General features: G+C 42.9%; 1 protein-coding gene across 3 annotated transcripts in view; it reads left to right on the forward strand.

The window, feature by feature from the left end:
* disp1 (dispatched homolog 1 (Drosophila)) overlaps nt 1-27360 on the forward strand; it is a 96557-nt gene that overhangs the window by 44168 nt on the left and 25029 nt on the right. For 2 of the 3 annotated variants that reach the window (XR_004660355.1, XM_034899796.1), the window contains exon 4: nt 21745-22420. Coding sequence is in view for 2 of the 3 variants with exons in the window: in XM_034899796.1 (XP_034755687.1) it covers nt 21786-22420 (635 nt within the window). In the remaining variant the exon portion in view is untranslated. Of the gene's footprint in view, nt 1-12440; nt 12775-21744; nt 22421-27360 lie in introns of those variants that run through there. The other variant, XM_034899797.1, reaches the window with a different exon arrangement.

Here is a 27360-nt window from a genome sequence, read left to right on the forward strand (position 1 = left end):
GTGTGTGTGTGTGTTGGAGAGCAGCTGCAGAGGCCCTGGTTCACGTCTTGCTGGCGCAAACCTCAACACAGGGACCGGGAAGGCCTTCAAGAGCTCTGAGCTCGTCTCTAACCACCCCCAGAACCAGAAACAACACACACACAAAAGATGGGGGGGGACTTTGGGCTTTTTCACTTTTTAAACCTATAACATGCACAAAAAAATATATGACATAGTAGGGGTGGGGGCAAAGTCGATTCATAGATGCATCACAATTCTCTCTAGAACGATTCAATGCTCGATGCACATAAATTAATAATGGATTAATAAAAATAAATCCAAAAACAGAGTGACTGAAAGAGGATGGGATAATGGATAACACCTTAGAGTTTAGGCAAGAGTTCAGAAAAAAAACCACATAAAAAAAGTTTTGTATACATACACATGATCTAATAAGACAGACACTAATTAGACCAAACTCATAAAGGCTGTTGATCTACTTGATCACATGTGACCACCTCATGTTTCCTGTCCTCCACCTTTACACATGACTCAGCCTCTGACATGGAGGATCACTGGGAGAGAAGGTGACTCAGCATGTTTAAGGCTTAAGCATGGAATGAGCACACAATAGAAACATCAGTAGACAAGACATTTCTTTCAAACTTGGGTGTGTGACAAATACTGCATAACACACTGTTTATGTGTATTTTTCCAAATCACACATGGGAATGTACATAAAGAATTTAATAAAATCACCAACACATCACACACATAACACACACGCACCCACATAACACACACACACACACACACAAATTGCAACCCACACACCCACACACCCTATGTTACAAGCATCAATGCCTCATACACTCCAAGACCTGTCACTTTTTATGGCCTACTTCCTCTTTACTTTAACATCATTACATATAATCATCCTGCTGTAACATTTCAGTTCAATTCAACAACCTTTATTGGCATGGACCGTACTGCTGCAACTAACGATCATTTTCACTGTCCATTGATCCGTTGATATTTTTCTCGATTAGATGTTTGAGCTTGGTAATATCAAGTGTGTGTGTCTGTGTGTCTCCTTGCGCGCATGTTGCTGAATTTGTGAGTCACTTAGATAGTATGAAAGGCATTGTCACACAGGTAGTTGTATTTTGTTGTTTGTAACGGGCTAGTTAGCAGTCAGAATAAAAGACCGTCTGACCTACGGCATGGCAGCTCAGCTTTCTTTCTCCAGCTTTATATAGAGAAGTGAAGTTCCTCCCCTTCAGAGGACCGCCATGGGACCTTAACTTAGAAACAGTGTAAATGTACTGAATGGGGAAAGACAAATCATGTTTTGATTCAGATTTGAACACTGGGGTGGATTGGGTCTCTCTAACATGCATATAGACAGATATCTGGAGCCAGAAAGCCTTTTTAGTCAGTCTTATTCAGCTCCCCCATACCCAGCTATGTAACCCCCCCTCAAACACACACACACACACACACAGGGCCTTCTAAGAGCCCATTTGTCCTTCAGCGGGATGACACAGGATGAAGTCACTCCATTTGCCTTGGCACTACATCTTTGTTTCAGGCACCGTGGTGATGTGCCAAGGCCTGTGTTCTCACAGCAGAGCGTTCTGCCCGCTGCTCCCTGAGAGGGACATGGCCATAATAAAACTAAAGTACTCTGTGTAGCACCACAAATCGCAGCGGAGGACACAGCGTGCCAAACTCAAGCGGGGCAGGAAATCTTTATTTTTGTGTGCTTGTCACCCACAGGGGCTAGCACGTTGCACAATTCAACTATATTTCTATTTTACCATGCAGTCACGTTTGAACAGGGTAGGGTTATGGTTGGCAACTGTTGAATGATTACTTGATATGAAAAAATCTTCCAGCATTTGGTGATTGGTAGTGTTTGCAGGGTTTCATTCTGATTCTTTTCTCATTTGTTGATCTAGTTTGAAGTTGTGAAAATAATGGGATTATTAGCAAATATGTAGCGTTTCATAGTGTTGGCCAACGTTGCTAAAGTTGTCAACAGTAGCGTTACCTTTTTAGCAACAGTTTTAATTGCAGTTGTTTCTTAAAATCATCTGTTACGTCTGTTTTACTACGGTGAGTCCATGCAGCTTTGCAGATATCACACAGAACTAATGAACAATTCCAGATACATAACCCATTTTGCAATGTGAATCTCAGATCCCATTTTCATTGACAATGACCACTACATCTGTCAATACTAAACATTGTAATGTTGCCATCACTGGGCTTTTTTGCTGTATTAAAAAAAAAAAAAAAAAACTACATGAAAAGGAATATCCAGCCCATAGACAGTACCTTAGAACTAGGATTGGGACTTGGAATTGTTTCAAAAATGAAGATTCCAATGGAATTGTCTCTTTATTGGAATTGTTTGGCATTGTTTTGAATCCGGTCATTGTCTCCAAATATAACACGCAGAGTTTTGGTTTCCATGGCGGCCACCGTGGTTCTAGGCAATTGTTGTGTTGCAACCATGGAGCACAGTAAGCGGCGCTCTGACGTTAAAGCCTGGTGTAACTGTAAATCACTATTGAATGAAAATAAAAATGTTCCTCTTACATGTGCAATAAGCATTTGAGCCATTTCAACTCCACCCCTCGAAGAATTGGAATCAAGAATGGATGGGAACAGCATTTGAAAGGGAAAATCAGAATTGGAATCAGACTTGTTTAAATCCAAGCGATGCGCAAACCTACTTAGAACGTTACGTGAAACAGGTGATTTAACATCACCGCTTGTTTTACATACAGTTTAGCAACAAAACCAAATGCTGTGTGAAATGTATTAGTACGTTTTTTTTGTTGCTGGTTTTGAGCCATATGCACCCCCAACCTGGAAAACATTTGAAACAGTAAGTGAATAGAGCGTGTTGGAAGAATGCAGCGGGTAGTCAAAGGCAGAGGGAGCACAAGGTTCGTTAGCGTTAGCTTCTTGTCTCACCCGGGCTCTGATGATCCGCCGCTAAGAAATAGATAGAAACACTGCCCTGCATAGCTTTTTGACAGGTTGGGGCTTTTGCTGCTGTAGAGCCAATATGGTATAAAGCTAAAAAAAACAAACAACCATGGGCGTCTGGGTACCTCACCTGGTAGAGCGCACTCATGTCGTTCTCCCTCTCCCCCCCCCTTCATGTCATCAGCTGTCCTATTAAAAATAGGCCTCAAAGGCCCAACATATTGTCTTAAAGAAGAAAACCCAACCTGTTGGGGATTGACATTTTGAGACAGACTTGTCTCAGGGCGGGAGCTCTTGTAGTGTCACTTATCAGAAGTGCAGTAATGACTCTAAACTTCATTCTTCAGGTCTTTTAGTCGTTTGTGGCGGATGCAGCGTGTATTCAGTACTAAGAATTCCGTATTAAGAATGGGTTTTGTGGCGACCTTGTGTGATGTTCTTGCGGTCAGAGACAAATAACACTATGTACTGTTTGAAAAGCACTACAATGGATAAGATCTGAACACTTGATGGAAAACAGTCCCTCACCAAACAGGGGAATGAGGCGCATGATGAACGTCCTGGGATGTGAAGTTCAGCTCGTACATATTAGGCTCATCTGTCCCCGATGAGGTTAGCGACGTGGAGGAAGGGCAGATGAGACGGAGAAAGTATTTGACACGGCGTGGAAGTCGAGGAGAAGTTTCGAGACTGGCCGTGTCTGCATTCCAGCTGCTGACTGGGGTGACACTTCAGCTGCCATATTTCTCCTTGTGTCTGGAGTTTGTATTTGGAGAAACAAAAGGAGTTCTCCCTCCCCCCCAGCCTGTTCCCTTAAAACACGTGTCAGACTGGGCGCCTGGGTCGCTCACCTGGTGGAGCGCGCCCATAAACAGAGTCTCAGTCCACACCGCGGGTCGGAACCGAACATGCGACCGTTTGCTGCATGTCATTCCCCTTCTCTCCTCCCCCCTTTCATGTCTAAAGCGATCCTGTCTGAAATAAAGACCTAAAAAATCCCCCAAAAAATCATCTTTAAAATAAATAGGATCAAGGATCAAACTCAAGGCCCGCGGGCCAAACCTGGCCCTTTGCAGACTCTGATCAGGCCTGCTTTTCAATATAGGTTCCAAATACATTTTGGCCCACCTAGTTTTTGTTGTTGTTTTATCTCAAGTTCTTGTCACTTTTGCATGGTTTTTTTTGGCGCTTTTCCGAGGCTTTTTTAGCGTGGCGTTTTCGGACGATTCTTTCATTGATAGCTAAAAGAACTTTTTTCCTGACTTCTCCAAGGCTTTATGTGGACCAAACTGTAAGTGATAAGACAATATGAGACATGACTTGACTTTCCTCTAAAATAAAGTCTTTGAACGTCACGATTGGCCCTTGATGTGATTCTTATTTTTCAGTGTGGCCATAGTGAAGTTGAGTTTGACACCCCCGCCCTAAACTCTCCTTCATTCCATCCTTCCCCACATCTCCACCTCTATATCAGTTTTTTTGGACTGCCAAAAAAGTTTATGACAGCAGGATGTGATCTCACACCTCCTCCAACATTTTCAACCACACAAAAAAAAAAGTTCTTTTCCTTTTTTCCTCTCCCCGGGGCCATCTAGTCCCCCCACGCTCGGAGGCCCTGAGACCCCGGAGAAATTTGACACACCAATGCGATCTTTCAAGTTTTATCCCAGTTTTTCTTCAGAGCCATGTTAACCCATTTCTGCTTCGTACTTTAGTGCTGCCTGAAAGTGCCTTGAATGTTCTCTTAATTCTCCAATTCTCCAATTCTCTTAAACATTTCTTATTTTCATATTATTTGAAATCCGTTTACCCTCATGGTCACTCGTAAAGATGTAGGTTTGGTTTCAGAGGTGGGAGAGACAATATATTCCAATTTTATTTGTAGTGTCAAACCATGACAGAAGTTCAGTGGTGGAAAGGGTATTTTGATCTTTTCCTTCATTTTATCCACACTGTAAAAAATTCTGTTACTAAAAAAGTCCTGCATTGAAAATGTTACTTAAGTAAGTACGTAAATATCAACAGGAAAATGTACCTGAAGTATTAAAAGTAAAAGTACTCACGTTTTAGAAACGGGAAACAATCTAAGTCTAGAGTAGACCACTCTATACAAGTCAGGGGCCCTTTAAGCTGCGTAAAGCAGTGTAAATGCTATCTATGTACACAATGTACATTTATATTATAGCAAATAACTTTAAAGTGCTCATATTATGCTTATTTTCAGGTTCATAACTGTTGGTTTACATGGTTTAATTTTTTGTACTGCACATTGTTGCAGCTCCTCTTTTCACCCTGTGTGTTGAGCTTTCTGTTTTAGCTCCAGATTGAGACATATCACTTCTGTCCCATCTTTGTTGGGGGTCACACATATGTAGTACCTAGGAAAGGACTACTAGCCAGTCAGAAGCAGAGTATGAGGCTAGCAGCTAGGCGAGCATTATAATGTAAAAGCTGGACTACAGCAGTTTGGAGCAGTTGGTGAACAGTGTTTTCTGTTGGAGATGGTAAGTCTTTGGGGGTCGGGGGGACTTTGGGCTTTTTCACTTTGTAAAACTATAACATTCACAAAAAAAGATAGATAACACAAAGGGGGAAAATGTTAAAAAAGCATAATATGAGCACTTTAAAAAAATATTGTATTTAGTGCTGAAAAATATAGTTTTCCCACCACACACACACACACACACACGCACACGCACGCGCACACGCACACACACACACAGTGTTTGTTGAGTAGGGGGCTTTTGGCTTTGTGTATGTTTGTGCAGTTCCCTGAAGGCTGTTCCCGTCCTTATGAGCAAACGCTAACTCTGGTCCCCTCAAAGAGGAACTCTCTCTGCCATTAATTCACACACACAAACATCTGTCCACCAAATTCCTCCTGAACAGCCCTTTGTGGGAGTTGTCCGTCTCCCTCTCCTCCGCCTGTGGGTCCACCTGCCGCCTCTTATCCGTCCCTCCGTCTGACTTTCCCCCGTTTCCGTTCTGCATAACTTCCCTGTCGCCCCGATTGGGTCTGAGATCAAACCAGCGCTGTTCAAACAAATAAAGATGCATTTTCTCCCTCTCTGCTCTCCGCGGTTCGCAGTCACTCTTTTGCTGGGCTTTTCTTTCGCTGCCTCCTCTCTTCCACTCGATAAGACCCTGCGGTTGAATACCACCATTTTCCTATCTTTCTCCTCTCTCGGTCCATCCGTTCCCTCCCCACCTCTCCCTCTGAAAGACAACAGAAAGAAGAGTTTGGATTGAACTGTGTCCTTTCCCAGAATAGGAAGTTGCTCGGGTACTTGAAAAAGATGGAAGAGGGAGAGGTGAATGGCGGGGGGGGGGCTTTTTTTTTTTGTTAAACGACAAAGAGTGTTCCTAAGCCCCTAACACCATGGAAAATCCTGAGGAAAAACCGACATAATTAGAAGGCTTTGCCTAGTTTTGTGTCAATGGTGTGCATATTTTAACATGATAAATCAACAGCCTTTTTTCCCCTTCTTTTTAAAAACATTGTTCCTCTGCCAAATCAATGCAGCTGGCCAGTACCGATTCTGCATGCTATTTGTAAACCTAATAACACAGTTTAGTCTTTGGCTCCTGGTCCAAAAAATTAATGATGCAAACTTCATAGGGAATCGATTCTGTTCATTCTTCTAAATATCAAATCAAGTACTGCTCTGTAAGAGGTGGCCTGGTTTTACCCTCAAATATGACCCATTCTGAAACGTTTCATATAGATATCAAAAAGTTGGGTTTCTTTCAAATTGTCAAAAACATGTTTGGGATTTTTTAGCATTTGAGTAAGGAAATTGCTAAAAGAATGTTAAAGGGTTACCACCGTTTTTTTTCCAACCCAGAACCAAATTTCCTGTGTGTTTGTGTCTAAGTGACTGATGGGAACAACAATCTGTAACACTTTAGTTGAAGGTATCTACTTAGGTGTGTCATGACAGTGTCATGAACACATGAACCCTAACCCTAACCATCACTCGCCATGACAAAACCGAAAAAAGAAGCGTTATGTCATAAATGTTTATGACCGTGTCATGTCATGCTTATGTAGATGCCTTCAAATAAAGTGGAACCCCACAATCTTTGACATTGGGCTGTGGGATTTTATTCACAACTTTCAGCTGCCAGTCAACACTTGGGTAAAGAATGCACTAGAAGTGGTGCTAAACCACTCGCCATTCTCTTGTATTTCCAGCCGTTCCCTTTTTCCCCCCCCTCTCACCCTTGTGTCTGTCATATTCTTTATTAGGATCAGTTAACCATAGTCCTCATAAATCCACCGGAGTTTAGAACACCGACACAGAAGAAGAGGAAGGGGGCCAAAATGAGGGTTATCCGGTGAAATTTCCGGTGGCACCTAAACAATCCGGGAAGTGAAAGGTCGTCGATATAGACACAAAAAATGCATCTGTATGGTTAGTGCAGGATTTATAAAAAATGTAAGAGGGAGGTGCAAAAAGGAAAAAACCCTAAGATCACAGACGACCTCCGCAATTATTACTAATGATTAGAAATCCCCAGGTCGGGCGCCTGGTTAGCCCCCCTGGTAGAGCAGACGCCCATATAAAGAGGTTTACTCCTCAACGCCGTGGCCGCGGGTTCGACTCCCCACTGCGGCGGCCCTTTGCCGCATGTCATTCCCCTTCTTTCTCCCGTTTCAAGTTTAAGCTGTACTATACAAATAACGGCCTAAAATACCCCAACAAATCCCCCGCTAATACCAGTCCTGGGCTACTGATAGGCCCAACGTGGCCGCTTTACTTTGAGACATTACACAGAAAATAACAAACTAAAATATGTGCATGTGTGAGACATTCCTCATGCGTTTGACACATAACACATGGTTTTCTTTCTTAGGATTTAAAGTATACAGCAGCGTGGCGCTAATGAATTTGAACCTATGCCTAATGTGAATGCAGAGTAACCTAGACAGTAGCTCTCGTTTTTCTGTTTGTCATTTGGCGCACACCAAACAGTCCAGGCCCAACGCAGTTCTTGTGCTGGCTCTTTGAGTCGAGTAAAAAGAGGAAAAACACACCACACAACTAAAATAAACTACTATACAAGTTGAGTACATTCAAATAGAATAGGACAAAAAAAAACGTAGATACTATACGGAAGAGTGCAAAAAGACATAATAAATTGTGAATACTGGAGGATACAACTATGGGGGGGGGATTGCATTTGTTATGAGAATAAATGTTGCAAATATTGCACAGTAGTGTTTCACAGTAGAGTGAGGTAAGAAGGATTATTGCACATTTTAATCCCAGTGAATTGTCACAGAACCGCGTTGTTTGCGCAGTGACACTGTCCGCTCTGCCGCGTCTGAGTCTGTCTGAGTCGTCGGGGTTTCAGCCATTCCGCGGCCCCCCCCCCGGTCCTTGTGGGTGGACGTCAGGGGTGCTCAGTGCTAATCGGGTGAGAGATGTCCGTCCTCACCGCCAAGGTGTCGCAGGGATAAGGTTTCCCTGGTTGGCCAGGGAGCCATGTGAGCAGTGCTGCCTGCCTTTCTCAGTCTCTCATTCATTCAGTCAATAGTGGTCACACTTTGTCTTTTTTCATTTAGATATCCACATGCTGTACACTCACTCTTGAGTCCAACAGTCTTGTATTCAATACCGGAAAGCAATATTTGAGTCAAAGTAGTATCTTACCAGAAAATGACTGTTGTAGAAGTTAGTTAGAACTTTTTTTAGAAGATTTCTTGAGTAAAGTAAAGTATCTGATATTTGCTGTACTTAAGTATCAAAAGTAAATGAAATGAAATGTACTTAATTATTAGAAGTAAAACTAAAAACTTAGATTTTGAACGTCATTAAGGTTTCCTTATAGCGAATCATTATATCAGGCTCTCCACACCTTTTTAAAAATCTAGATAAATTTTTTTGTTTGTGTGTGAGGAATATTCTTTAACGTACAAAAAGATTTTGTGCAAGTGATGAAGATGCTTAGGGGAAACGTAGCTGCTCCGAGGGCTTCTAGGATTACCTGCTGCCTTCCTGCACAGGCCGAAGCACATTACCACGCTGCGTCATTAGATCACTGTTAATCACTGAGCTTTCAAATCACACAGCGAGTCGGATCATGTTTAGACTTACAGGACCAAGTCTTTTGTGGAGAGCTTGTTTTTTTCTTCCCTTCCCTGGTTTCTCCCTTTTTTATTGCAGCTGTTTGAGGTTTTGGGCCCTTCTGTCTATGTTGGGCATAGAGACAGAAAACAACAATTTGCTGTTTGCGTCGCATGTCTGCTTTTGTGTGCCACATTTGCTTCAGTTAAGAAATCCACAATGAAAGGGAACGATAGTTATTCTAAACCCCGACATTTGGAATTAGCCATGGAAAAAGAAAATGATTCCAAAAGAAAGACACATTAAACATTATTGTTTGACATGCCATGCCAAAGCCTTAAATGGTTTTGAAAACATCTTGTCCTCCTCTATCCTTCTCTCCCTCCCTCTTTAACTGCTCGCCCCTCCTTTATTTTCCTTGGTTGTTGTCCGCTAAACCTGTCACTTTGATGACTTGTGTGCAATCATCCCAGGGGCCGTTTGGGCTTCCACCGGGGCCTCCATCCTTCCTGGTACATTGCAGCCTTTGATGTGGTTCCTTCTTTAGCTCCATGTGGGAGGGAAGACCTCGGCTCTGGCTAGCTGAACCCAAACTCTGCTTCCCTAATGCATTCTCAACACCACGTATCAGCTTAATGTTGATCTCGGCGGATGTGAGTAGTTGTACAAGGGGTGTTAGCGCTGTAAATTGCCTTTTGTGTTATTATTTCAGAGTAAAGGCCTGGTTGTCCTGAGCTGACCGGCCCCGGCTGCATGACCACGTAGGGGCCGGGGATCGGCTGGGTAATAATTCACAGGCAGCTCCCTCGCTGCTGCACCCGTAGGGGGTTGGCCCTGAGCCCTCGGCAGCATGCTACGAAGTATGTTTGGGTCCTAAAAACCACAGTACCGAGATACTTTCTACCAGGCCGCGGTCTGAAGGAAGGCTACTTTGGTGTGTTGTTGATTCTTAGGCAGTGGTAGTGATATAAATCCAGAATCACAAATAACGCAACCAACTGCATTACATTATTAGTAAGGGATGTAGTCTTGCATTGCCAGACCTTTCGTGGTTACAGGGGATACACGGATGGATTTAGTTATGTTAGTGGGCTTTGTTTCAAAACTTGAATTGGTAATCTTTTATTTCATTTTTGTTGTTTAAGATAAAATACAGTTTCAGTTGCACTTTTGATAAGAGAGGTCACATCTGTTCTTTTACATAGTTTAATATGGAGAAATAGTTTTTAGTTATTTGTCTGCAGCTCATTCCTGTTACAAAGAATCGCATGAAAGTTGTGCACTGTGCTCTTAAGATCGTGGATGTAATCGTGAGCTGAGCGCATCATTACATTCCTACTGATGAGTGTGGAAGCACATCCCAAATTACACTGCAACAGACACAGTGAACTAAGCCTCATTTCTTATCAGACAAAAGTAAAGCCCGATACAAGACAAAGCGTGCTACAAAACGTGTTATTACCGGGTTAATATTATTATTATTATTATTATTATTATTAGAGACTACAAAGCACTAAATGGCTTAGGCTTCGACTGGCCCCGGGGTCAGCAGTGCCTCACTGCTGCAGATGATTACAGCCTGCTATATGAACTGTGTCCTAATCCTGGTGGACAGCTGAAATTAAAGCCAGGTACAGCCCTCTGCCTTCCCAGCATTCCCTGTGATAAACCACCTCCCCTGCTGAGAAGAATCAGTTGCTTGTGAGGGAATGCATCTAACCAGAAGGGGCTCCAGTCTGTGGAGATTTTGTTTATTCTTTGCAAACCACTGATGAAACTAAAAGTTGAAAATAGCATACACTGAATTCATTTTTAATGGGATTCCTGCATTGTTCCCAGCATGAGCTCACGGTTTGCATTTGAAAAACTTGGTCCTTAAAGAAAATCAGGCATTGCATTTTGCACATCTTCTAGCTTTGCAGACCTTTGTATGCGCCATGTAGACTGTGCTAGATCAATTATTTCTCTGTAATCTTTTGATCAAAGACGAAAGTTGCTTTCCTTTAAACTACACTGTTTCTAATATAATGGCCAATGGAAGCAGTGTGACTTTAAAGGAACACACAGTTTTCTAAGTGTGCTTTCACACCGACAGCCTTTAGTCCTGTTCAATCAAACTAGAGGTGGTTTGCCCTGCTGGTGCGGTTCGTTTGGGGGGGTGAGAATGCAGCAATCAAACTCTGGTGTGTACCACGAGAGGACCAAACAAGTGTACCGAGAGCTGCTTGAAGAGGTGGTGGGATCTGTTGTGATTGGTCGTAGTGTTATCAAATTGTGTGCAGTGGGATTTTAAAATGCTCGGTGCTGCCCCTCGAGATGGGCGACTTTCATCACTCATGCCAGACCCTTAACCTTTTGGATTTGGGTCTGGATTTCCAGGCTACCAGACCCCCAAAAAGCAAAAGGAAAACAAAGAAACTGGTAAATATTTTTTTTAATTGATGTACCTTTTTGTACAATATGTGCCTACATTTTGTCGATAGGTTGAACTAAATTGAAAACATTAGGTTGAGGATGTATTAACCTGGACAGTTTGATCTTTTGTTGCCTTGGGTGGGCAGGTAAAGAGGACCGAGAACATTCTAAAGTAGTTATTAAACTAAACCTAGAAGAGCAGACAACACATGCCAACAGTAATCTATAATTTAAATATCGTAATGTGTTAAGAAGGGTGTGGTCCTTATTAAGGAATTATGTGGTAGAATCTCATAATTAAAGGCTGTTTATCTTTGTAAGTAGGCTAGCTGAAAGCATTCTTCTGTAGTTTCATTTATAAATAATCCACTTATGATTAATGTTATACCAATGAACTCTATTAACTCTTGTACATGTGTTTGATACTCTCATAAATTACTGTTATGATGAGACTAGAGAATCCCATACTGGGCTCATACAGGTTTAGCTGTTCCATCCAAGACACGGCGCTTTTTAATTATAATGTTGAACCAAGAGAGCATTGATTAAAGGGTAAAAGATGACGTATTTAAAAAAAAAAAAGACTTTACAAGGGTTTTGACCTTCACGTTTTAACTATTTGTTTCCAATGTAAGCTAGGCTAGTGACGTTAGCATATCTGTAGTCTGTAAAGGGGAAATTTGTTAAATGAATTGATATTCTAGAAATGTGTTGAGCTGTGCATAGAGTGAATAGTTCACTCAGTCTTGCGAATGTTTTCCTTCATGTAATTATTGTTAGTGTTATGGCTATAAGCTAGTCCAGTGTTTCCCTTGCTTTATTATGTTCGTGCTGCCTTTGGCCTCGGGCACCTATTTTTGAAGTGTTCTAAAATCTCGTGCTAACGCGCATGAGCGGTCGCGTTACCTCTGCGCGTGCTGCCAGTTGTTGTGGCAGTGAGCGGGTTAAAGCAGACCCCGAGAGCGTCCTATCAGTGGTCTACGGTGCAGTCCCAGCCCACCGCCTCCTGCCTCCGCTCCGTCCCTCCGGAGAGAGTCGGGTCGGGAGCCGGGGCTGGTGTGTTTGTGTGTACGTGTGTGTCGCTGTTTGCCATTGTGGCGAGACACACTCCCGTGAGAAACAGCCCGCTCTCCCCGAGACTTGTTGTTGCTTGGCGGGGTCTATAGTTTGTTGTTCAGCGCTTGCGGGCATTTTGACAAAAGCCGAAGGATTCTGTTTTTTTTCCTCTTCGTCTTGGTGGTAAGGAAGCGCCGCGTGCTGCACACCCCACCAGCGATAACAAGCGCAAAGCACCGGGAGACACAACACGGTAGGATACTATGCATACTGGCTGCTCTTCAGGCGGGTTTTGGTCTAGTGCCCTTCCCCGGTCTTTGGTGACCTTTTTAGACGAGGAAGTCGGAGAGCTACAGTCGCAGTGTGCGTACATGAGTTCAGAAGTAGCGAAAAGATCAAAGATTGGAAGTTGTGTGTAGTTCTGGTCCGCACGTCTCCGTCGTGGAGCGTCAGTGTGTCTGTCTCAGTGGAGTATAGAGAGAGGGATGTCAAAATCCCTTTACCCTTCAGCGTTTTCTGGCGCTGATGGTACCTACTACACTGTAACGATGCATACACCATCGTTTCAAACGTCCAATTAAGGCAGTCAGCCACCAGTAGAATATAAGAAAGCTTGACGTTAGAAAAATCTAATTTTTCTTTAAAGATCGTAAGCATTATATCATAAGCAAGTATTGTACACGTTTACAATCTTTTAAGATTAATGTCAGCCAAAGTCAAAGTAACCAAGCTAGTGTGTCAGTGAGTTGTACAATATGTTTGTTAACTGTTGTCTTAGGTTATCATTGAGTTGTTTTGCCAACAGCCAGAATGAATGACACTGATTCAACTATTGGGTGAGGAAGGTATTTGCTTTATCCGTGCTGGGAAGCGTTTCTACATGGACTGTTATAGTACCAGTCTTAGAAGCAGATCATACACCCTTTGATATGTTTACTTGCAGAATATCATGCTTACACGCCATTTCATCATCGGACAAATTCCTTTTTCCCTAATTCGAACTTCCCTCATTTAGTTGTCATCTTTAACAAAAAACAACAGGTTGACTCGCAGTGTGTTCACCTAATTTACCATGGGAGCCACCGCTGTAGCCTTGAGCCAGCCGGCACAGTCTAAACTGGAATGTTTAACAGCCCAGCTGTGGGGGGATGAAGAAGCACCTAGAGGGGGTCAAATATGTCTCAAATCTCTCGTGGCAACCAGAAACATGTCAACGTCTATGTGTCCTTTAGCTATATGTCTAGCATGTGAGTGTACCCAGCAGGTATGCAACAACTCTGCCTTGGATTGTTGACGTTATTAGAAGTAATGTGGTTATTAAGCCTTTTCTTGACTGATTGCCTGATAATTACTGCCATTAGCTTTAATTAAAGGGATGTCCGATGCCTTGCCTTGTGCTGCGGCGCTGCCTGTCGCCCCAAGATCTCTCCATCTCTCACACCCCATAATCATGAACTTCACATGAAAGACGGCAGAAGAAGCGCTTCTTCGTCATCACCGGCGTTATCCCAAAGCACTTGCTGCAGGTTTTTAGTGTGAAAATGGGGGGGGGGGGGATGCTACTTCATCACATTTTGAAGTGTAGACCGAGTTTGACCCGCTGGATTAAGTGGGAGTGATCGTCGAGGATTCAAGATCACTTGATTTCATGCTTCCTTTTTGATCAAAGTTCAAAGTGGCTCCACTGTACTTTGAGTCAACCAAAGGCAGTTTATATAAACGTTATGTTGTGAGGTTGAGGTTTGGCATCTTTTCTCCTTGCTGTAGTATAGTGGATTCAAAACGCTAATGACATACAGTATATCCTCGGCTTTCCTTCCCCTCTTCCTTAAAGTCTTTTTCTGGTGGTCAATTTCCTTGAATTAAAGGACAACAATGCAGGTGTGATACATGTAAAAGGTTTCAGAGGATGAGGTAAAGACATGAGAAAGTAGGAGGAAATCCTAATTTCACCGCCAAATACGCAGCTTCTCTAATCCTTTTACTTGGTCGCTTGCATTACCTTCTTCTATTGTGTTCTAGTTCATTACTTCCAGGCTGCAATGCTAATGTGCTGTAATTCTGCTGTCTCTGATATAGAACAACAACTTAATCTCGTTTAGAAATAGATGGCACGGCAGAAGCATTTGTTGAGCCTCAGTTCCAGTGGTTTTGTGCTGCAGCTTTGGTCCAGCTGTCAAATTTTGTGTTTCCAAGGGAGACACAAGACCCTGCTTGTGTCCGCACAGTCTGCCCTAGATGTCTCACCTGCCTGTCAACACTCTGCGTCGGCACACACACACACACACACACACACTCATGCGCACACACTAAGGCCAAATTCCTTCAGACACAAACAGTACAAAGCACACTCGGTTGCAAATATGTACTACTAGGCTTGTGCCTGTTCAAAATGTGGTATTGCTGCTTGTATATTTCTCCACGACCATTATTCTCCAAAATGACTTACATAAGGACCTCAATGCACTGGTTTGATATCTAATGTAAAGGCAAAAAATATCCCTTTTTAGTGAGTATCCTCTTAGCAAAATGCTCTTAGTGAATTTAAGCTGGGTTTAAAAATCAAATCCAACGGTATAGCAGCATTTTTGAAAAATAAATTCTCTATTTATTGGGCGCTCATTTAGTTCTATCTTTAGTTAAATAATATCCAGTATCCAACACTGTCCAGACTGTTACCCTTTAAACATTTCAAACGTCAAAGTTCTTTGGGTTTGAGTATCATTTTCTTGTTTTATGCTTTGTGTTTTATTAGTGTTGGGGAAACCTCAACGATGTCCGAGATTCTTAAGTAAAAGGTCATAAATGAACAATCTTTGGGTAACCTGGATGGCAAGTGTGAAGGAGATCGGATGAACGGTTCTTGAGATACTTGAAAGACAACGGACACACAACCACACACACACACACACATTTCTTGATTTATCGTTAGATAATGTTGCACTAGAGCTGGGCGATATATATCACAATATTTACATATATACACAGCCAGAACAGTTTTGGAAAGTTCATAAAATCAAATCAATTGACTTTAGTGCAGCTGTTAAAACCAGGAAAAAGACAAAACTTGCATCATATCATGATAATACCATATCCATATAAAACCTAAGACGATATCCAGCCTCCTATATCGATGTGGATATAACATGGACATATTGTCCAGACCTGCACTAAACTACATTCTTCATACACTTGCCATTGTTTTTCATTCTGGATCTCGGTTAAGCCTTGGTGTTCTATCCAGCCTCTTTAAGTCATGACAGGCTCTTGACAGCTGTGGGAGCCAGACTAATGACTTCATCTGGGTTTCCCTCAGTACTCTGCTATTCTGAGCTCCTCGGCCCTCTGGAGTTATTCAAGTTTTTTTCTACAACCCCCGTCCTCCCAGCCACCCCTGACCCTATGGGGCCGTCATGCTCATGTTTCACCGCTCACTCGTGTTGAGGTGTCACAGAGCGCATTGGTCACATGCGCAGCGTGTCTTTCGCTCCGTGGCGGATAGAAAAAAAACAGGCTGGTGTGATGTATTGCTTGCCGCTCAAATGCAAGCACATCTAGTTGGCAGGGAAATACATTGGTGGGGTCAAGGTTTGGGGTGAAATGAGTGTGTGTGTGTGTGTGTTACGGCGTCTTGAAAGCGTAAAGTAAGGTAGCTTTAGTTGCAGATTTCCCCAACGGGGCAATTCCAATTGCTTTAAGTAAATGGTTAGGATAAATGTCAAGGTGTTAGCTAGGGCTGCAACTAAACATTGTTTTCATTATCGAATATTTTCTCCTTTAATGGATTAGTTGTTTGCTCTATAAAATGTCAGAACATTTTGAAACATGTCAGTCAGTGTTTTGTTTTTGGTTGTTTAAAGCCCATGATGACGTCCTCAAATGTCTTGTTTTTTTCACAACCCGCAATTTACGTTTTTCTGTCAGAGGAGTGAAGAAACTAGACAATATTCACACCTAAGAAATTGGAATCAGAGACTTTTTTCTTTTTTTCTTCATAAAGCATTCAAACCAATGAATCGGATGAAAAAAATGATTGATTTATAAAACCCTGCATAAGAAACAAGTCAAGTTCTTTAAAAAATGTAGTTAATATTTTATTTTCCAGCAGTTTACAAAGAAGTGGCATCGAAGTCATTTTGAAGTGGCTTCATTGACAATGGCTGTGAGTGGGCATCACACTCCAAAGATATCCTACTTCACGGCATATGGGTGCATTACTGCACACTACAGTAATCAGTTTAGGTCTGCAGCATCTGAAACGTGTTCCACGTCATCAGCCTCCGGCTTAGGCACTATCTCTTGATGGCATCCCAGATAGTCTTCACGCATCAAGAAGGAGGTTTTTCCCAATACGTGCTGACGCACACTCACATATGTGACATTTGAAAGCTCTACACAGTGGGAATAGAAATGCAGTAAGTATTAGTACCAGAGCCTGAAATTAACACCCAACCACCCGCCAAATGTGGGGGAATTTAGCAATTGGTGGGTAACACTGTCAACCTGCCGCATTGGCAGCTAGCCAATGACATTGAGTGATTCTTAGTTTTTTGCAACATTTCAACGAAGTCTGCCATTTTGTTGGATTATAGCTATAAATGTGACGGCACATTACTGGGGTAAAGAGGCCAGCTGAAACAAACAACCAGCTAGATTGAGCATGAGTCAAAGAGAAGTTATTACAACTGGCGAGGTTGGTGAGGGGCTGAGTTATTACAGCAGTACAGAACAAAAGTACTGCAGTAAGGGTTGTGTGTTTGGCTCAGAGAAAGCAGTCAAATCCTTTTGTAATCGAGACTAAAACTTAAAATTGGAAGCAATTAAGGACCACGAGTCATCAAAAAGCCACCTACACACGATCAGTTGTAAACTATCAACGACTGAGGAGACCGCCGTGGTCAAGGCGTGAAAGGCCACGGCCGTGGAAGCAGCGCAGTCAGAGAGGATGCAACTGGTGTTTGGGAACGTTCATGTGATTCTTTTTTTTCACCTTTTTATGAGGAAAAAAAAATGGAATTGTACAAGTACCTGATTAGTACATATTTTTCTGCATAGAGTACTTTTATTTTGAAACTTGAAGTTAAGTTTCCTGATGGTACTTACATGCTTTTACTTAAGTAACATTTTCAGTGCAGGCCTTTTTACTTGTAACATTGTATGTTTAGAGTGTGGTATTAGTACTTTTACTTAAGTAAAGGATCTAAATAGGTCTTCCACCACTGCACAACATGCTGTAATTATTGTTCCTTCTGTGTATTTATTGTTGGCTTCTGTGTGATTGGGGTTGACCCTGATGTGTATACGTTCTGCAGCTCTGCTCTCTGTGGCCTTACCCTCCGAGTAGGGTTGGAATCATTACTGCACTTCAGGGAAAAGAGCTCACACTGTTTCAATACCCAAACATTACAATACCCAAAGAGCACAAAATAGTTGAGTCTTCTTCTTTAAGATAATATTTTAGGCCTATTTTTTATAAGACAGCTGATGACATGAAAGGGGGGGAGAGGGAGAAAAACATGAGTGCGCTCTACCAGGTGAGGTACCCAGACGCCCTTGGTTGGGTTGGCAAAAGCCCAAACCTCTCAAAAAGCTACGCAGGGCATAACTGCCGCTTTGTTAAAGGCAAACGTTCCTTTGTACTGTTGTTACGCAGATCACGCAGATCTGACTGAGTCTAGACTTTACAGCACCAGAGTTTAGTGACCGTGGGTCAAGTTTTAATGTACTGCCCCTACCAGCAGGCGGCAGCAGGTAATACTGTATTTATACGGGGAGGTATGTATGTAAAATAAGCAGTGACGTTAAATCACCTGTTTCACGTAGCGTTCTAAGTAGGTTTGAGCATCCCTTTGATTTTAACAATTCCAATTCAGATTCTCCCTTTCGATGGCGCTTCCTATCCATTTTTGATTCCAATTCTTTGAGGGGTGGAGTTGAAGCGCATCACATATTTCACAGATAAGAGAACTATTATAGTTAGTTACTATGGTGGTTTAAAGTTTTAGGGCTTGTTCTTACGTATAATAAAGCCATATCACACAGTGCAGCGTACTTTGCTCCGTTGTGATTGCGCAGTGGATGTGTTACATGTCGTTGGTGTGGGAGACCTGGGTTCACTTCCCACTGCGATAGATCAACCAGAGGTATGCAACCTCTGATTTATATATAGCACTTGTAAGTTGCTTTGGATAAAAGCCTCCGCTAAATGACGTGGAATGTAATGTCTACACAAGGGCCACTACAGAAACCAAAACGTGCCTGCGTTAAATTTAGAAACAATCTGATTCAAAACCAAATTTACACCATTAGTAGATTGATTAGTCAGTCGATTCGATCGATTAATCGTTTAGGCATTTTTTATTAACAAATGGCAGAAAAATGTATTTTCAGCCACATATTTGGAGATGTCCTGCTCTTTTTTACGTTATATAAATATCTGAGTTTTGGACTGACAAAAAACAAGACATTTAAAGACATCACCATGGACTTGAAGAAACCAAAGTTGGACACTGGGGAAACCGTGCTACCTATTAAAGGTGCCCTGTCACACAAAACAGTTTTAACTTACATTTTTTTAAATGTGTGTGTGTGTGTGTGTGTGTGTTATGTGGTGAACGTGAATATGAACTGCTACCTCCTCTGCCAGCTCTAGTCACTGGAGAATAAGAGGAGAAATCTGACCAATCACAACAGCTGCTCAGTCTGACGTCATGTGCCTCATTACTATTCAATAGCTGGGTAAAGGATGCTGATAGCCAGGCTCTCATTGGCTAGCTTCTAGCCAATCAGTGTCAAGCAGCTTAGCTTGTTGAATATGATTGAGAACCGGCACAAATTGTGCTGAGTCTTCCTGTAGGCAAAGTAATACGTGTGGCAGGGCACCTTTTAACAAATCAAGAAAACAATCGAACAGACAGAAGAAACACGCCACTCTTCTAGCATTGTGTGTGTGTGTGTGTGTGTGTGTATGTGTATGTATTTCTCTCTCTCTCTCTCTCTCTCTCTCTCTCTCTCTCTCTCTCTCTCTCTTGTCATACAGTTATTTCTTCCTGGCTCATGTCAGGTTTCTTCCCACCTTGCGGCTGTTGTTTGGGCTCTGTTCCAACGACACGGCCTAGCTCGACCCTGCATTACCTGTGAAACACAGGTCAACTGCTTTTGATGTTTGTCAAGCATATATTGGCACACTTTTTTTCCCTCTCTCTTCTCGCTCTTCTTCGCTAAACAAGCCCCGCACAGCATCCTACTTTCCCATCTCGGCCTCCAGTGAGTGTTTTGTAATTTAAGCCGACGCACATATAGGGGCTGAAACTGTAGCATAATGTGAACCTTCTGTTTTTTCTCACTCTGTTGGAACCATTTTATTTTCGATTTTTTTGCTTAATGAAACGGGAGTGTCTCTTGCTTTGTAATCTAGAAAAACACCGAAGATTTATGCCGGCTCATGTTCACGCTCCGTAAATCATATTGATCTGAAGCGGCCCCTATTTGATTTGCCTGTTGTGAGAAGTCAGTGAATTGGTTGAGTTTGAGAAACGTTTCAGTGGTGAGACGTCAGAAACTGCTCCCTACCTATGGAGCTAGAACAACCTAACCTGCGGTACTGAAAATAAAATTTGGCATTAAAACAACAAATAGTGGCACTGAAAAACGTTATAAAAAAGTAAAAATCTCACAGTGCTATATTATTTCACTTTGACATTTGTTTGCATTATGATAGGTTTTCAAGTGTCAATCTAATTTTTTTTCTTGATGTCTTTTTAGTGACAATTTTCAAGCATCAAGCATATTTTCCTTCTACCTTGCGGCTGCTAAAAGTCCCTCGGATCTCTGTTAAAGTGCATATTTTGGACTCTTGAGAACATTTCATTACTTGTGTGTGTCAATTTAGTGGCACAGTGAACACCGCCCCATCAAATACTAAACGGAAATTTACAGGTCGACAGATGTGTAGTGGAAAATGTTACTTTTGAGAAGTTAAGAAGACTAAGTTGGTCAGTGTCCAATGCAAATTTCTCCTTAGGGAGACCAATAAAAGTACTTTGACTTTGACTTTGACTACTTTTTGTATAATTGTTTTTTTTTCTTCTTTTTTTCCCCATTCATAATATATTTAATATGTTTCCTCCTCATTTTGTTTTTTTAAATGCTGTATGCTTCTACTGGAGCACAGTTTTCAGCCGTTTCATTTCCCCTGCAGTCTCTGTCCTTCTCTCCCCCCACACGGCGCCGCTCCTTTGGAATGGAAACAGCTCTCCGGCTCACTTTCTGAGAACTTATTGTTGGGGCTTTTTTTATGAAATTGTCCAGTCTAAAGAGATCCATATTGTAGTATATTGATTCTCAGTTGTTTATTTTACTCAGATATCATATGAACAGATTGCACATGTGTAACAGCATCATACCAACATTTAACCTGGGTGTAGTCTAGTCCTCCTTACTCAGAGCCCCGTCCAACCGGGCTCTCTGTGGGAACAGAGCCTTGGAGCTGCCCTGGAAAAGGCTCGGTCCCCAAAACTGCGGAGCTTTGACTTGGGGACAAAGAGGAGACCGGCTGTGGTGGATCTGAGGGCCCGTGAAGGTTGGTAGGGGGAGAGGAGGACAGTGAGGTATCTGAGTGAGGTTTTTCTGTCAATGCTTGATTTTCAAAGCTTTCTCCTATCCTGCTTTCTCTTTTGAGGAACAACACGTGTGCCTGACAACTGACAGATACAGAGCTGAAAACATAGGCTGCATCATGTAGAACCACATTTACAACAATGTGTTTAACTGAATATTGTGAACTGAAAATGTGCAGTGGTGTAGTCTCCCGTTGCGGGACCCATCTCCACAGCGCTGCAGTATGGGCTGAATACACACCCACTGTCTATTCTGGGATGGGGGAACATGATTGACCTTTGGTAAGATGTTGCAATTATTGACCTTAAAAAAACAGTTAACAAGTTAAACAAATCAACAGTGAAAATACCGTGAACAGTGAAATTTCCCTCCTGTACTTTTCCTGTTCAAAATTCAGAACCAAAGACAGAATAAGAGTTTACTTGCAAAACGTAATCTGCAAAGATAATCATTTTCTCGATTATTCTTTTTGTTTTGTGATTGTTAGGAGGCAGAATCGTAATCACAATAAAAATGATTAATTCATTTAATTGCACAGCCTCACAGCTCATACACCTTGTTTAGCCTAACATCCCTTTTCTTTTGTTTTCTTCTTCTCCTTCAGAGGAGTGACAGTGTCCCTGCCAGGGCCGCTGGGAGAGGACCATGGCCCTGAGCAATGCGTGTGGCGACCCTGTCGCCCTGAGCAACGGAGGGCACCATCCTGTCAGTGCCAACGGAAATGCCCCCCCGAACACCAGCATGCCCATCTGCGGCGGCCAGGACCCTTTCACCACTGCCTATAGCGGTGACTGCATCACTGAAGACGGACACGAAGAGGTTATATCAAAGGACGCGCCGTCCAAAGATCAGCAGAGATCACAGGTGGTCCAGAGAACAAGCAGGCCGAGCCAAAACGGCGTGGTCAAACAGAACGGCTCCCTGAGGGAGCTTCCTCCATCCAAATCCCCCCACGCCAGTGTAGACTCCCAGCGGCTGGCCAAACGCCACCTCTGCTCTTCTCCCAGCCTCTCTCTGTCCTCGTCCTCCCCTTCTCTCCAGCCCCCGCCACTCTGCTGCCAGCACTGCCACTTCCATTCCTCCCTGTGCTGCCCCTGTGGTCAGCCGGAGTGCCCCGGCTCCATTCCCCAACCTGGGACCCCTTCATCCTGCCCGTGTTGCCTCTCCGCCTGCAGATACTCTCAGCCCCACCCTCCTCACCCGTCCTCCCCTCTCTGTCTCCAACACCACCATCAGCAGCGCTGGCAGGAGCACCTCCAGAACCAGACACCGGGAATCAGGTAAGGGCCGGGGGGAGGGCTCTGTTTATATTCTTTTCCTAATATATTAGTTGTCAGTTTACTTTCAAGCGTTACTCAGCATTGATTTGCCAAACATAGTGGGCTTTATCTTAGCGTCTGAAATGGTCAACTAACTCAGCTGTGAAATAGTCTCTCTCATACTCTCAAACACTCTCATAAGTGGGTTTTGTGTCCTTTAGGACTTTTTGTTGTTGCCTTGGTCTGCATTCAGACCAAAACAAGGCATCCGGCGGTTTTGCGCAGGGTAGTGCAGCGGTGTTGAGTGTCCCTGGAACGGCCCATTTGCGTGACGTCCTGTTGTGTTCTTTAACCCCTCAGCATGAGTAGACTTTATATTTTACAATTACTGTTTTCCGTCAGATCTTTTTATTGAGCGTATCTGACCGTACATGAAGGCAGCTTCCTTTTGGAAGTGAAAGAAAGAAAGAAAGAAAGGTGTGTGTGTGTGTGTGTGTGTGTGTGTGTGTGTGTGTGTGTGTGTGTGTTGTGCAGGCTGGTTATAGTACATTACACACTGAAATACTCAATAAAATCCAGACATTGCTCTGAGGAACAGTGGACATTGATTAAAAAGTTGATTGGAGAGGGGAAAATATATATAAAGAAGTGCGGAAGAAAAATGATTTCAAATGTCTTGAATTGGCATCCAAAACCTGAACAACGTGGGGAAAAATGGCCAACTACCATTGGAATGGATGGAAGAATGGTCAAAATGACAAAGGCTCAACCAATGATCAGCTCCAGGAAAATCAAAGAAGACTTAAAGTTACCTGTGAGTACTGTTACGATCAGGAGAAGGCTCTGTGAAGCAAAGCATCAGGTAGAAGCCCCCCCCCCCCCCCCCCCCCCCCCCCCCCCCCCCCGCAAAGTCCCATTGCTGAAAAAAGACCTGTACCGAATAGGCCGAAATCTGCCAAAGGACACATTGACTGGCCAAAGGAGAAATGGAGCAACATTCTGGGGACTGATGAGAGCTAAATTGTTCTTTTTGGGTCTAGGGGCCGCAGACAGTTTGTCCGACGACCCCCCAGGAAGATGTTAAAGCATGGCGGTTATGGGATGTTTGTCATACTGTGGTGTTAGGCCTATTTATTGTATACCAGTGATCATGGATCAGTTTTAATTCATCAAAATACTTGAAGAGGTCAGGTTGGCTTATGCTGAAGAGGAAATGTCTTTGAAATGGGTCTTTAAACACAGCAGTAAGGAGCAAAGTCTTGGTTCCAGATGAACCAGATTGATGTTATGGAGTGGCCATAGAACACTTGTGGGGGGAATCAAAAATGCTGTTTTTGAGTCCAAACCCAGTAATGCAGAGGAATTATGGGATGTAGTTCAATGTTCCTGGGCTGGAATACCTGGTGCATAATTCACAGATGACTCCATTCAACACAGACGTGAAGCAGTTCTCAGAAATAATGGTTATGCAACTAAATATTCAGTTCATACAGTAAATGTTTGAGTTTGTAAAGAAAAATGTGTGTGTGTGTGTGTGTGTGTGTGTGTGTGTGTGTGTGTGTGTGTGTGTGTGTGTGTGTGTGTGTGTGTGTGTGTGTGTGTGTGTGTGTGTATGTATGTATTCACTGACTACAAACATATCCCCAGTTTGGGCAACAGAGGGTCTCTCACTGCCTTTCAGCCCCCCATAACTCCCTCCCTTTGCCCCCATGCTTAATAACATGTCCCATCCATGTTTTGGGATCGCGTTAGGCCTGGAATGCTCTGGCTGTTAGGGGCCGTGATACATACGGGCAATATTTTGAAGAAAAGCATGAAGGTTATTTTACCAACAGCTTTCTCCAAATAGAGGCCTGTCATGGTATGGGTTACACCGCCATGTTGGAAGAAGGACAGCAAATGAAGGTTTGCCGCAGTCACTGACTGAAGGAACTTAATAATGAGCCTTTTGCCCATTGAGGGTTTGTGAGGTGGGTTATATAAATAAAACTAACTTCCCTCAATGATTTTACTAACCTGTAGACATTTCAGGTGACACCAAGCCTTGTTCAAATTGACTTTAATTCTACAAACTTTGGTTTTATTGACACACTAAAAAAATGACAGGAGCGTTCCTTGTAACAGTTGGAAAGTGCGCTTCAAGCATTCTATGCCAGGCCGGAGTAGTCCTTCTAAGACTATAGCAACGGAGGGAGAAGTTTCAGATCCCTTACTTAAGTTAAAGTACCAATACCACACTGTAAAATAGTCTTACAAACCCTGCATTGAACATTTCACTTACAGTGTTAAAAGTACTCCATGCAGAAAAATCCTTAAAGGCCTAACACTTTCAGCTAGACTTGTACTATGTATTGTTTGATTTATAATAACACCTTGTGTTTCATAAACTACACGTGTTTTGTGTGCAAAAAATCTAGTAAGTAACTAGTAACTATGTAGTGGAGTAAAAAGTACAATATTTCCCTCTTGATTCTTTTTATGCCACTTTCTACTACTCTTCCACAAGTACCTCAAATTGGTACCCCGGAAGTTCTCGTGAGAACACAATTTGAATTTTCTCAGCGAGTTACTCTGGCATCGAGTAATGCTGCTCGTTAACTATACTCTTGTAGCCGAGCTGCACCCATCACATTAGTGTATCTAATATAGGCGGACCAGTGGTGAGCTGAACCAATCACATCGGTGTATCTGACGTAGGCGGGGCCAGAGGAGAGCTGAACAGATGACGACAGTTTAATCTACCAGTTAGCTCCACTGGTAGCTAGGCGTATGGGGCTATGGATACGTCACCCTGTGTGTTGTTCTGATTGGTCGTAGTGTATTCAATAGCATGCAGTGAGATGTTCAAATTTATGCTGGGTCCCGCCCCTCGAGATGGGCGGCTTTCATTACTCGATGCCAGACACTTAATCCTTTTGGATTTTGGTCTGGATTTCCAGATTATGGAATTGGTACTTAAGTACAGTACTTGAGTAAATGTACTTAGTGACATTCCACCACTGCACCGTAGCATGTTTGGTGTGTGTGTGTCTAGAGTTGTTCTGTTTGTCAAACTGCAATTAGAGTGAAGCATAAGCTTCTGAAAACAGGCGAAGCTCCTTTATGTGGAGATCATAAGTACATCTGTTACATAAAGAAGCTCAACTTTAGACCTATGGTTGATGAAATTGGGGCTTATTTTTGTTCTGCTCTCTGTAGTGTTTTATTTCTTTATTTATTTTTAAAAGTTTTATATTGTTTGTGTTTTGACCCCCCCTGGCTGTGATACAAACAGCTGTGTACAGCCACCACAGAGAGAAATCTTTTTTTATTAAAGGAAACCTGCATGCAAGCACACTCATGGCGACCATGCTTTCTCCAGGCAAAGCAGAATGTCAGCATGGAAGTCATTTGTTGATGTTCGAGTGATCCACATATAGTGAGTTGGTTCTTTTCCTTTCACACCAAAGCCACAGGCCTCCCACCACATTTGAAACTGGAACCATTTAATGCCTTGCATAATCATTTGCATAATCCTATATTTACCATCTCTACGGAGAAGGGTATATAGGCAGGGGGCAGAAGTAACTATTTACTTCTGTGTTGCTCCTTGTTATGCTAGCAGCCCGTTGTGGGGGAATCTGATTTGTATGAGACTCTATTTCTTCTCACTTCTCACCGTGGAATTTTCCTCGCTGAAATTAAGCCCGATCTCCGCTCATAACTTTCAGTAGAGCGAGGGACGCTGTGGGTGGCGCTGAAAGCCGGGGTTTGTGCAGCCACAGTGGGAACGTACTGTACACCAAACCTGGTCGTGCTCACAAATGAAACCCTGGGTGGGCAGAAAGAGGCAAAACAGGGTCGTGTTGCAGGCCTGTAGATTCATTCACCCGCATCTGTGGGTATTTCTTCTCCCTGCTCCTGGTCACTTTCATTATGTTATTTCTTTCAGTTTTTCCTCTCACTCTATTATCACTTTATTTTTTCATCTCTCTCTCTCTTTCTCTGTCCCTCCCTTCTCCGTCTCCTGTTGCACATCAGAATGTTGAGCAGATGTGGCGTGGGACGTTTGCGTCTCTAATGTTGAACCACTCTCTTATTTACCAAACAGGTCCCTCTTGTTCAGCTATGACAGGTTTGAATTACAGGGCCGGGGTTTGCTCCTACACTGCATCCCCAAGTCCCCCCCTCTTCCTGTACAGTTGTGTGTGTGTGTGTGTGTGTGTGCGTGTGCGTGCGTCAGATGGTGAGATTAAACCCAGGAAACCATATACCTGTTTAAGTTGTGTAGTTTTTTCCATGATTCCAGACGTTAACAAAAACCTTCAGACTTTGTATCCTTTTTCCCCAGTCCTGCACTGTGGGCTGCTGAAGTTCAATGACTTCCACGCACATGCACACGCACACGCACGCACACGCACACACACACACACACACACACACACACACACACACACACACACACACACACACACACACACACACACACACACACACACACACAGACCAAAACCAAGATACCACATTCCTAATACCCTCCATAATTTAAGTGTGTGGAGTCAGACAAGATGGTGTCAGATATCGGTTTGATCAGCTTTGGGGCTGTGATCTGCCAGATTAGCCGAGGGATTACATCTGTGATCACATCACACTTACATCTCACACTCACACACACTGCTAAATTGTAACTTGAGCTCTTTTTGGGGAGACCCTTTTTATGTGCGTTTCACAACAGGGGATTTGAATGCCTCTTTTTCTCGGCTTCACAAAACATGAATCCATTCACCAAGATAAGCCCGTACTAATGTTTCTATTTTAAGACCGATCAAAAGCCTTTTGGTTCTTACCCCTTTATGAAATAAACCAAATGTTTTGGACAAAGCGAGGCACTGCTCAGCAGTTTCTGTACAGATTCCGCCATCCACAGTTTATCTTTGTCTTTTTTCAACTCTGGGTCTGTTAAAAGTATTAAGACCATGTCT

Source organism: Etheostoma cragini, chromosome 18 (genome assembly GCF_013103735.1).
Source record: "Etheostoma cragini isolate CJK2018 chromosome 18, CSU_Ecrag_1.0, whole genome shotgun sequence".
Taxonomy (NCBI): Eukaryota; Metazoa; Chordata; class Actinopteri; order Perciformes; family Percidae; genus Etheostoma; species Etheostoma cragini.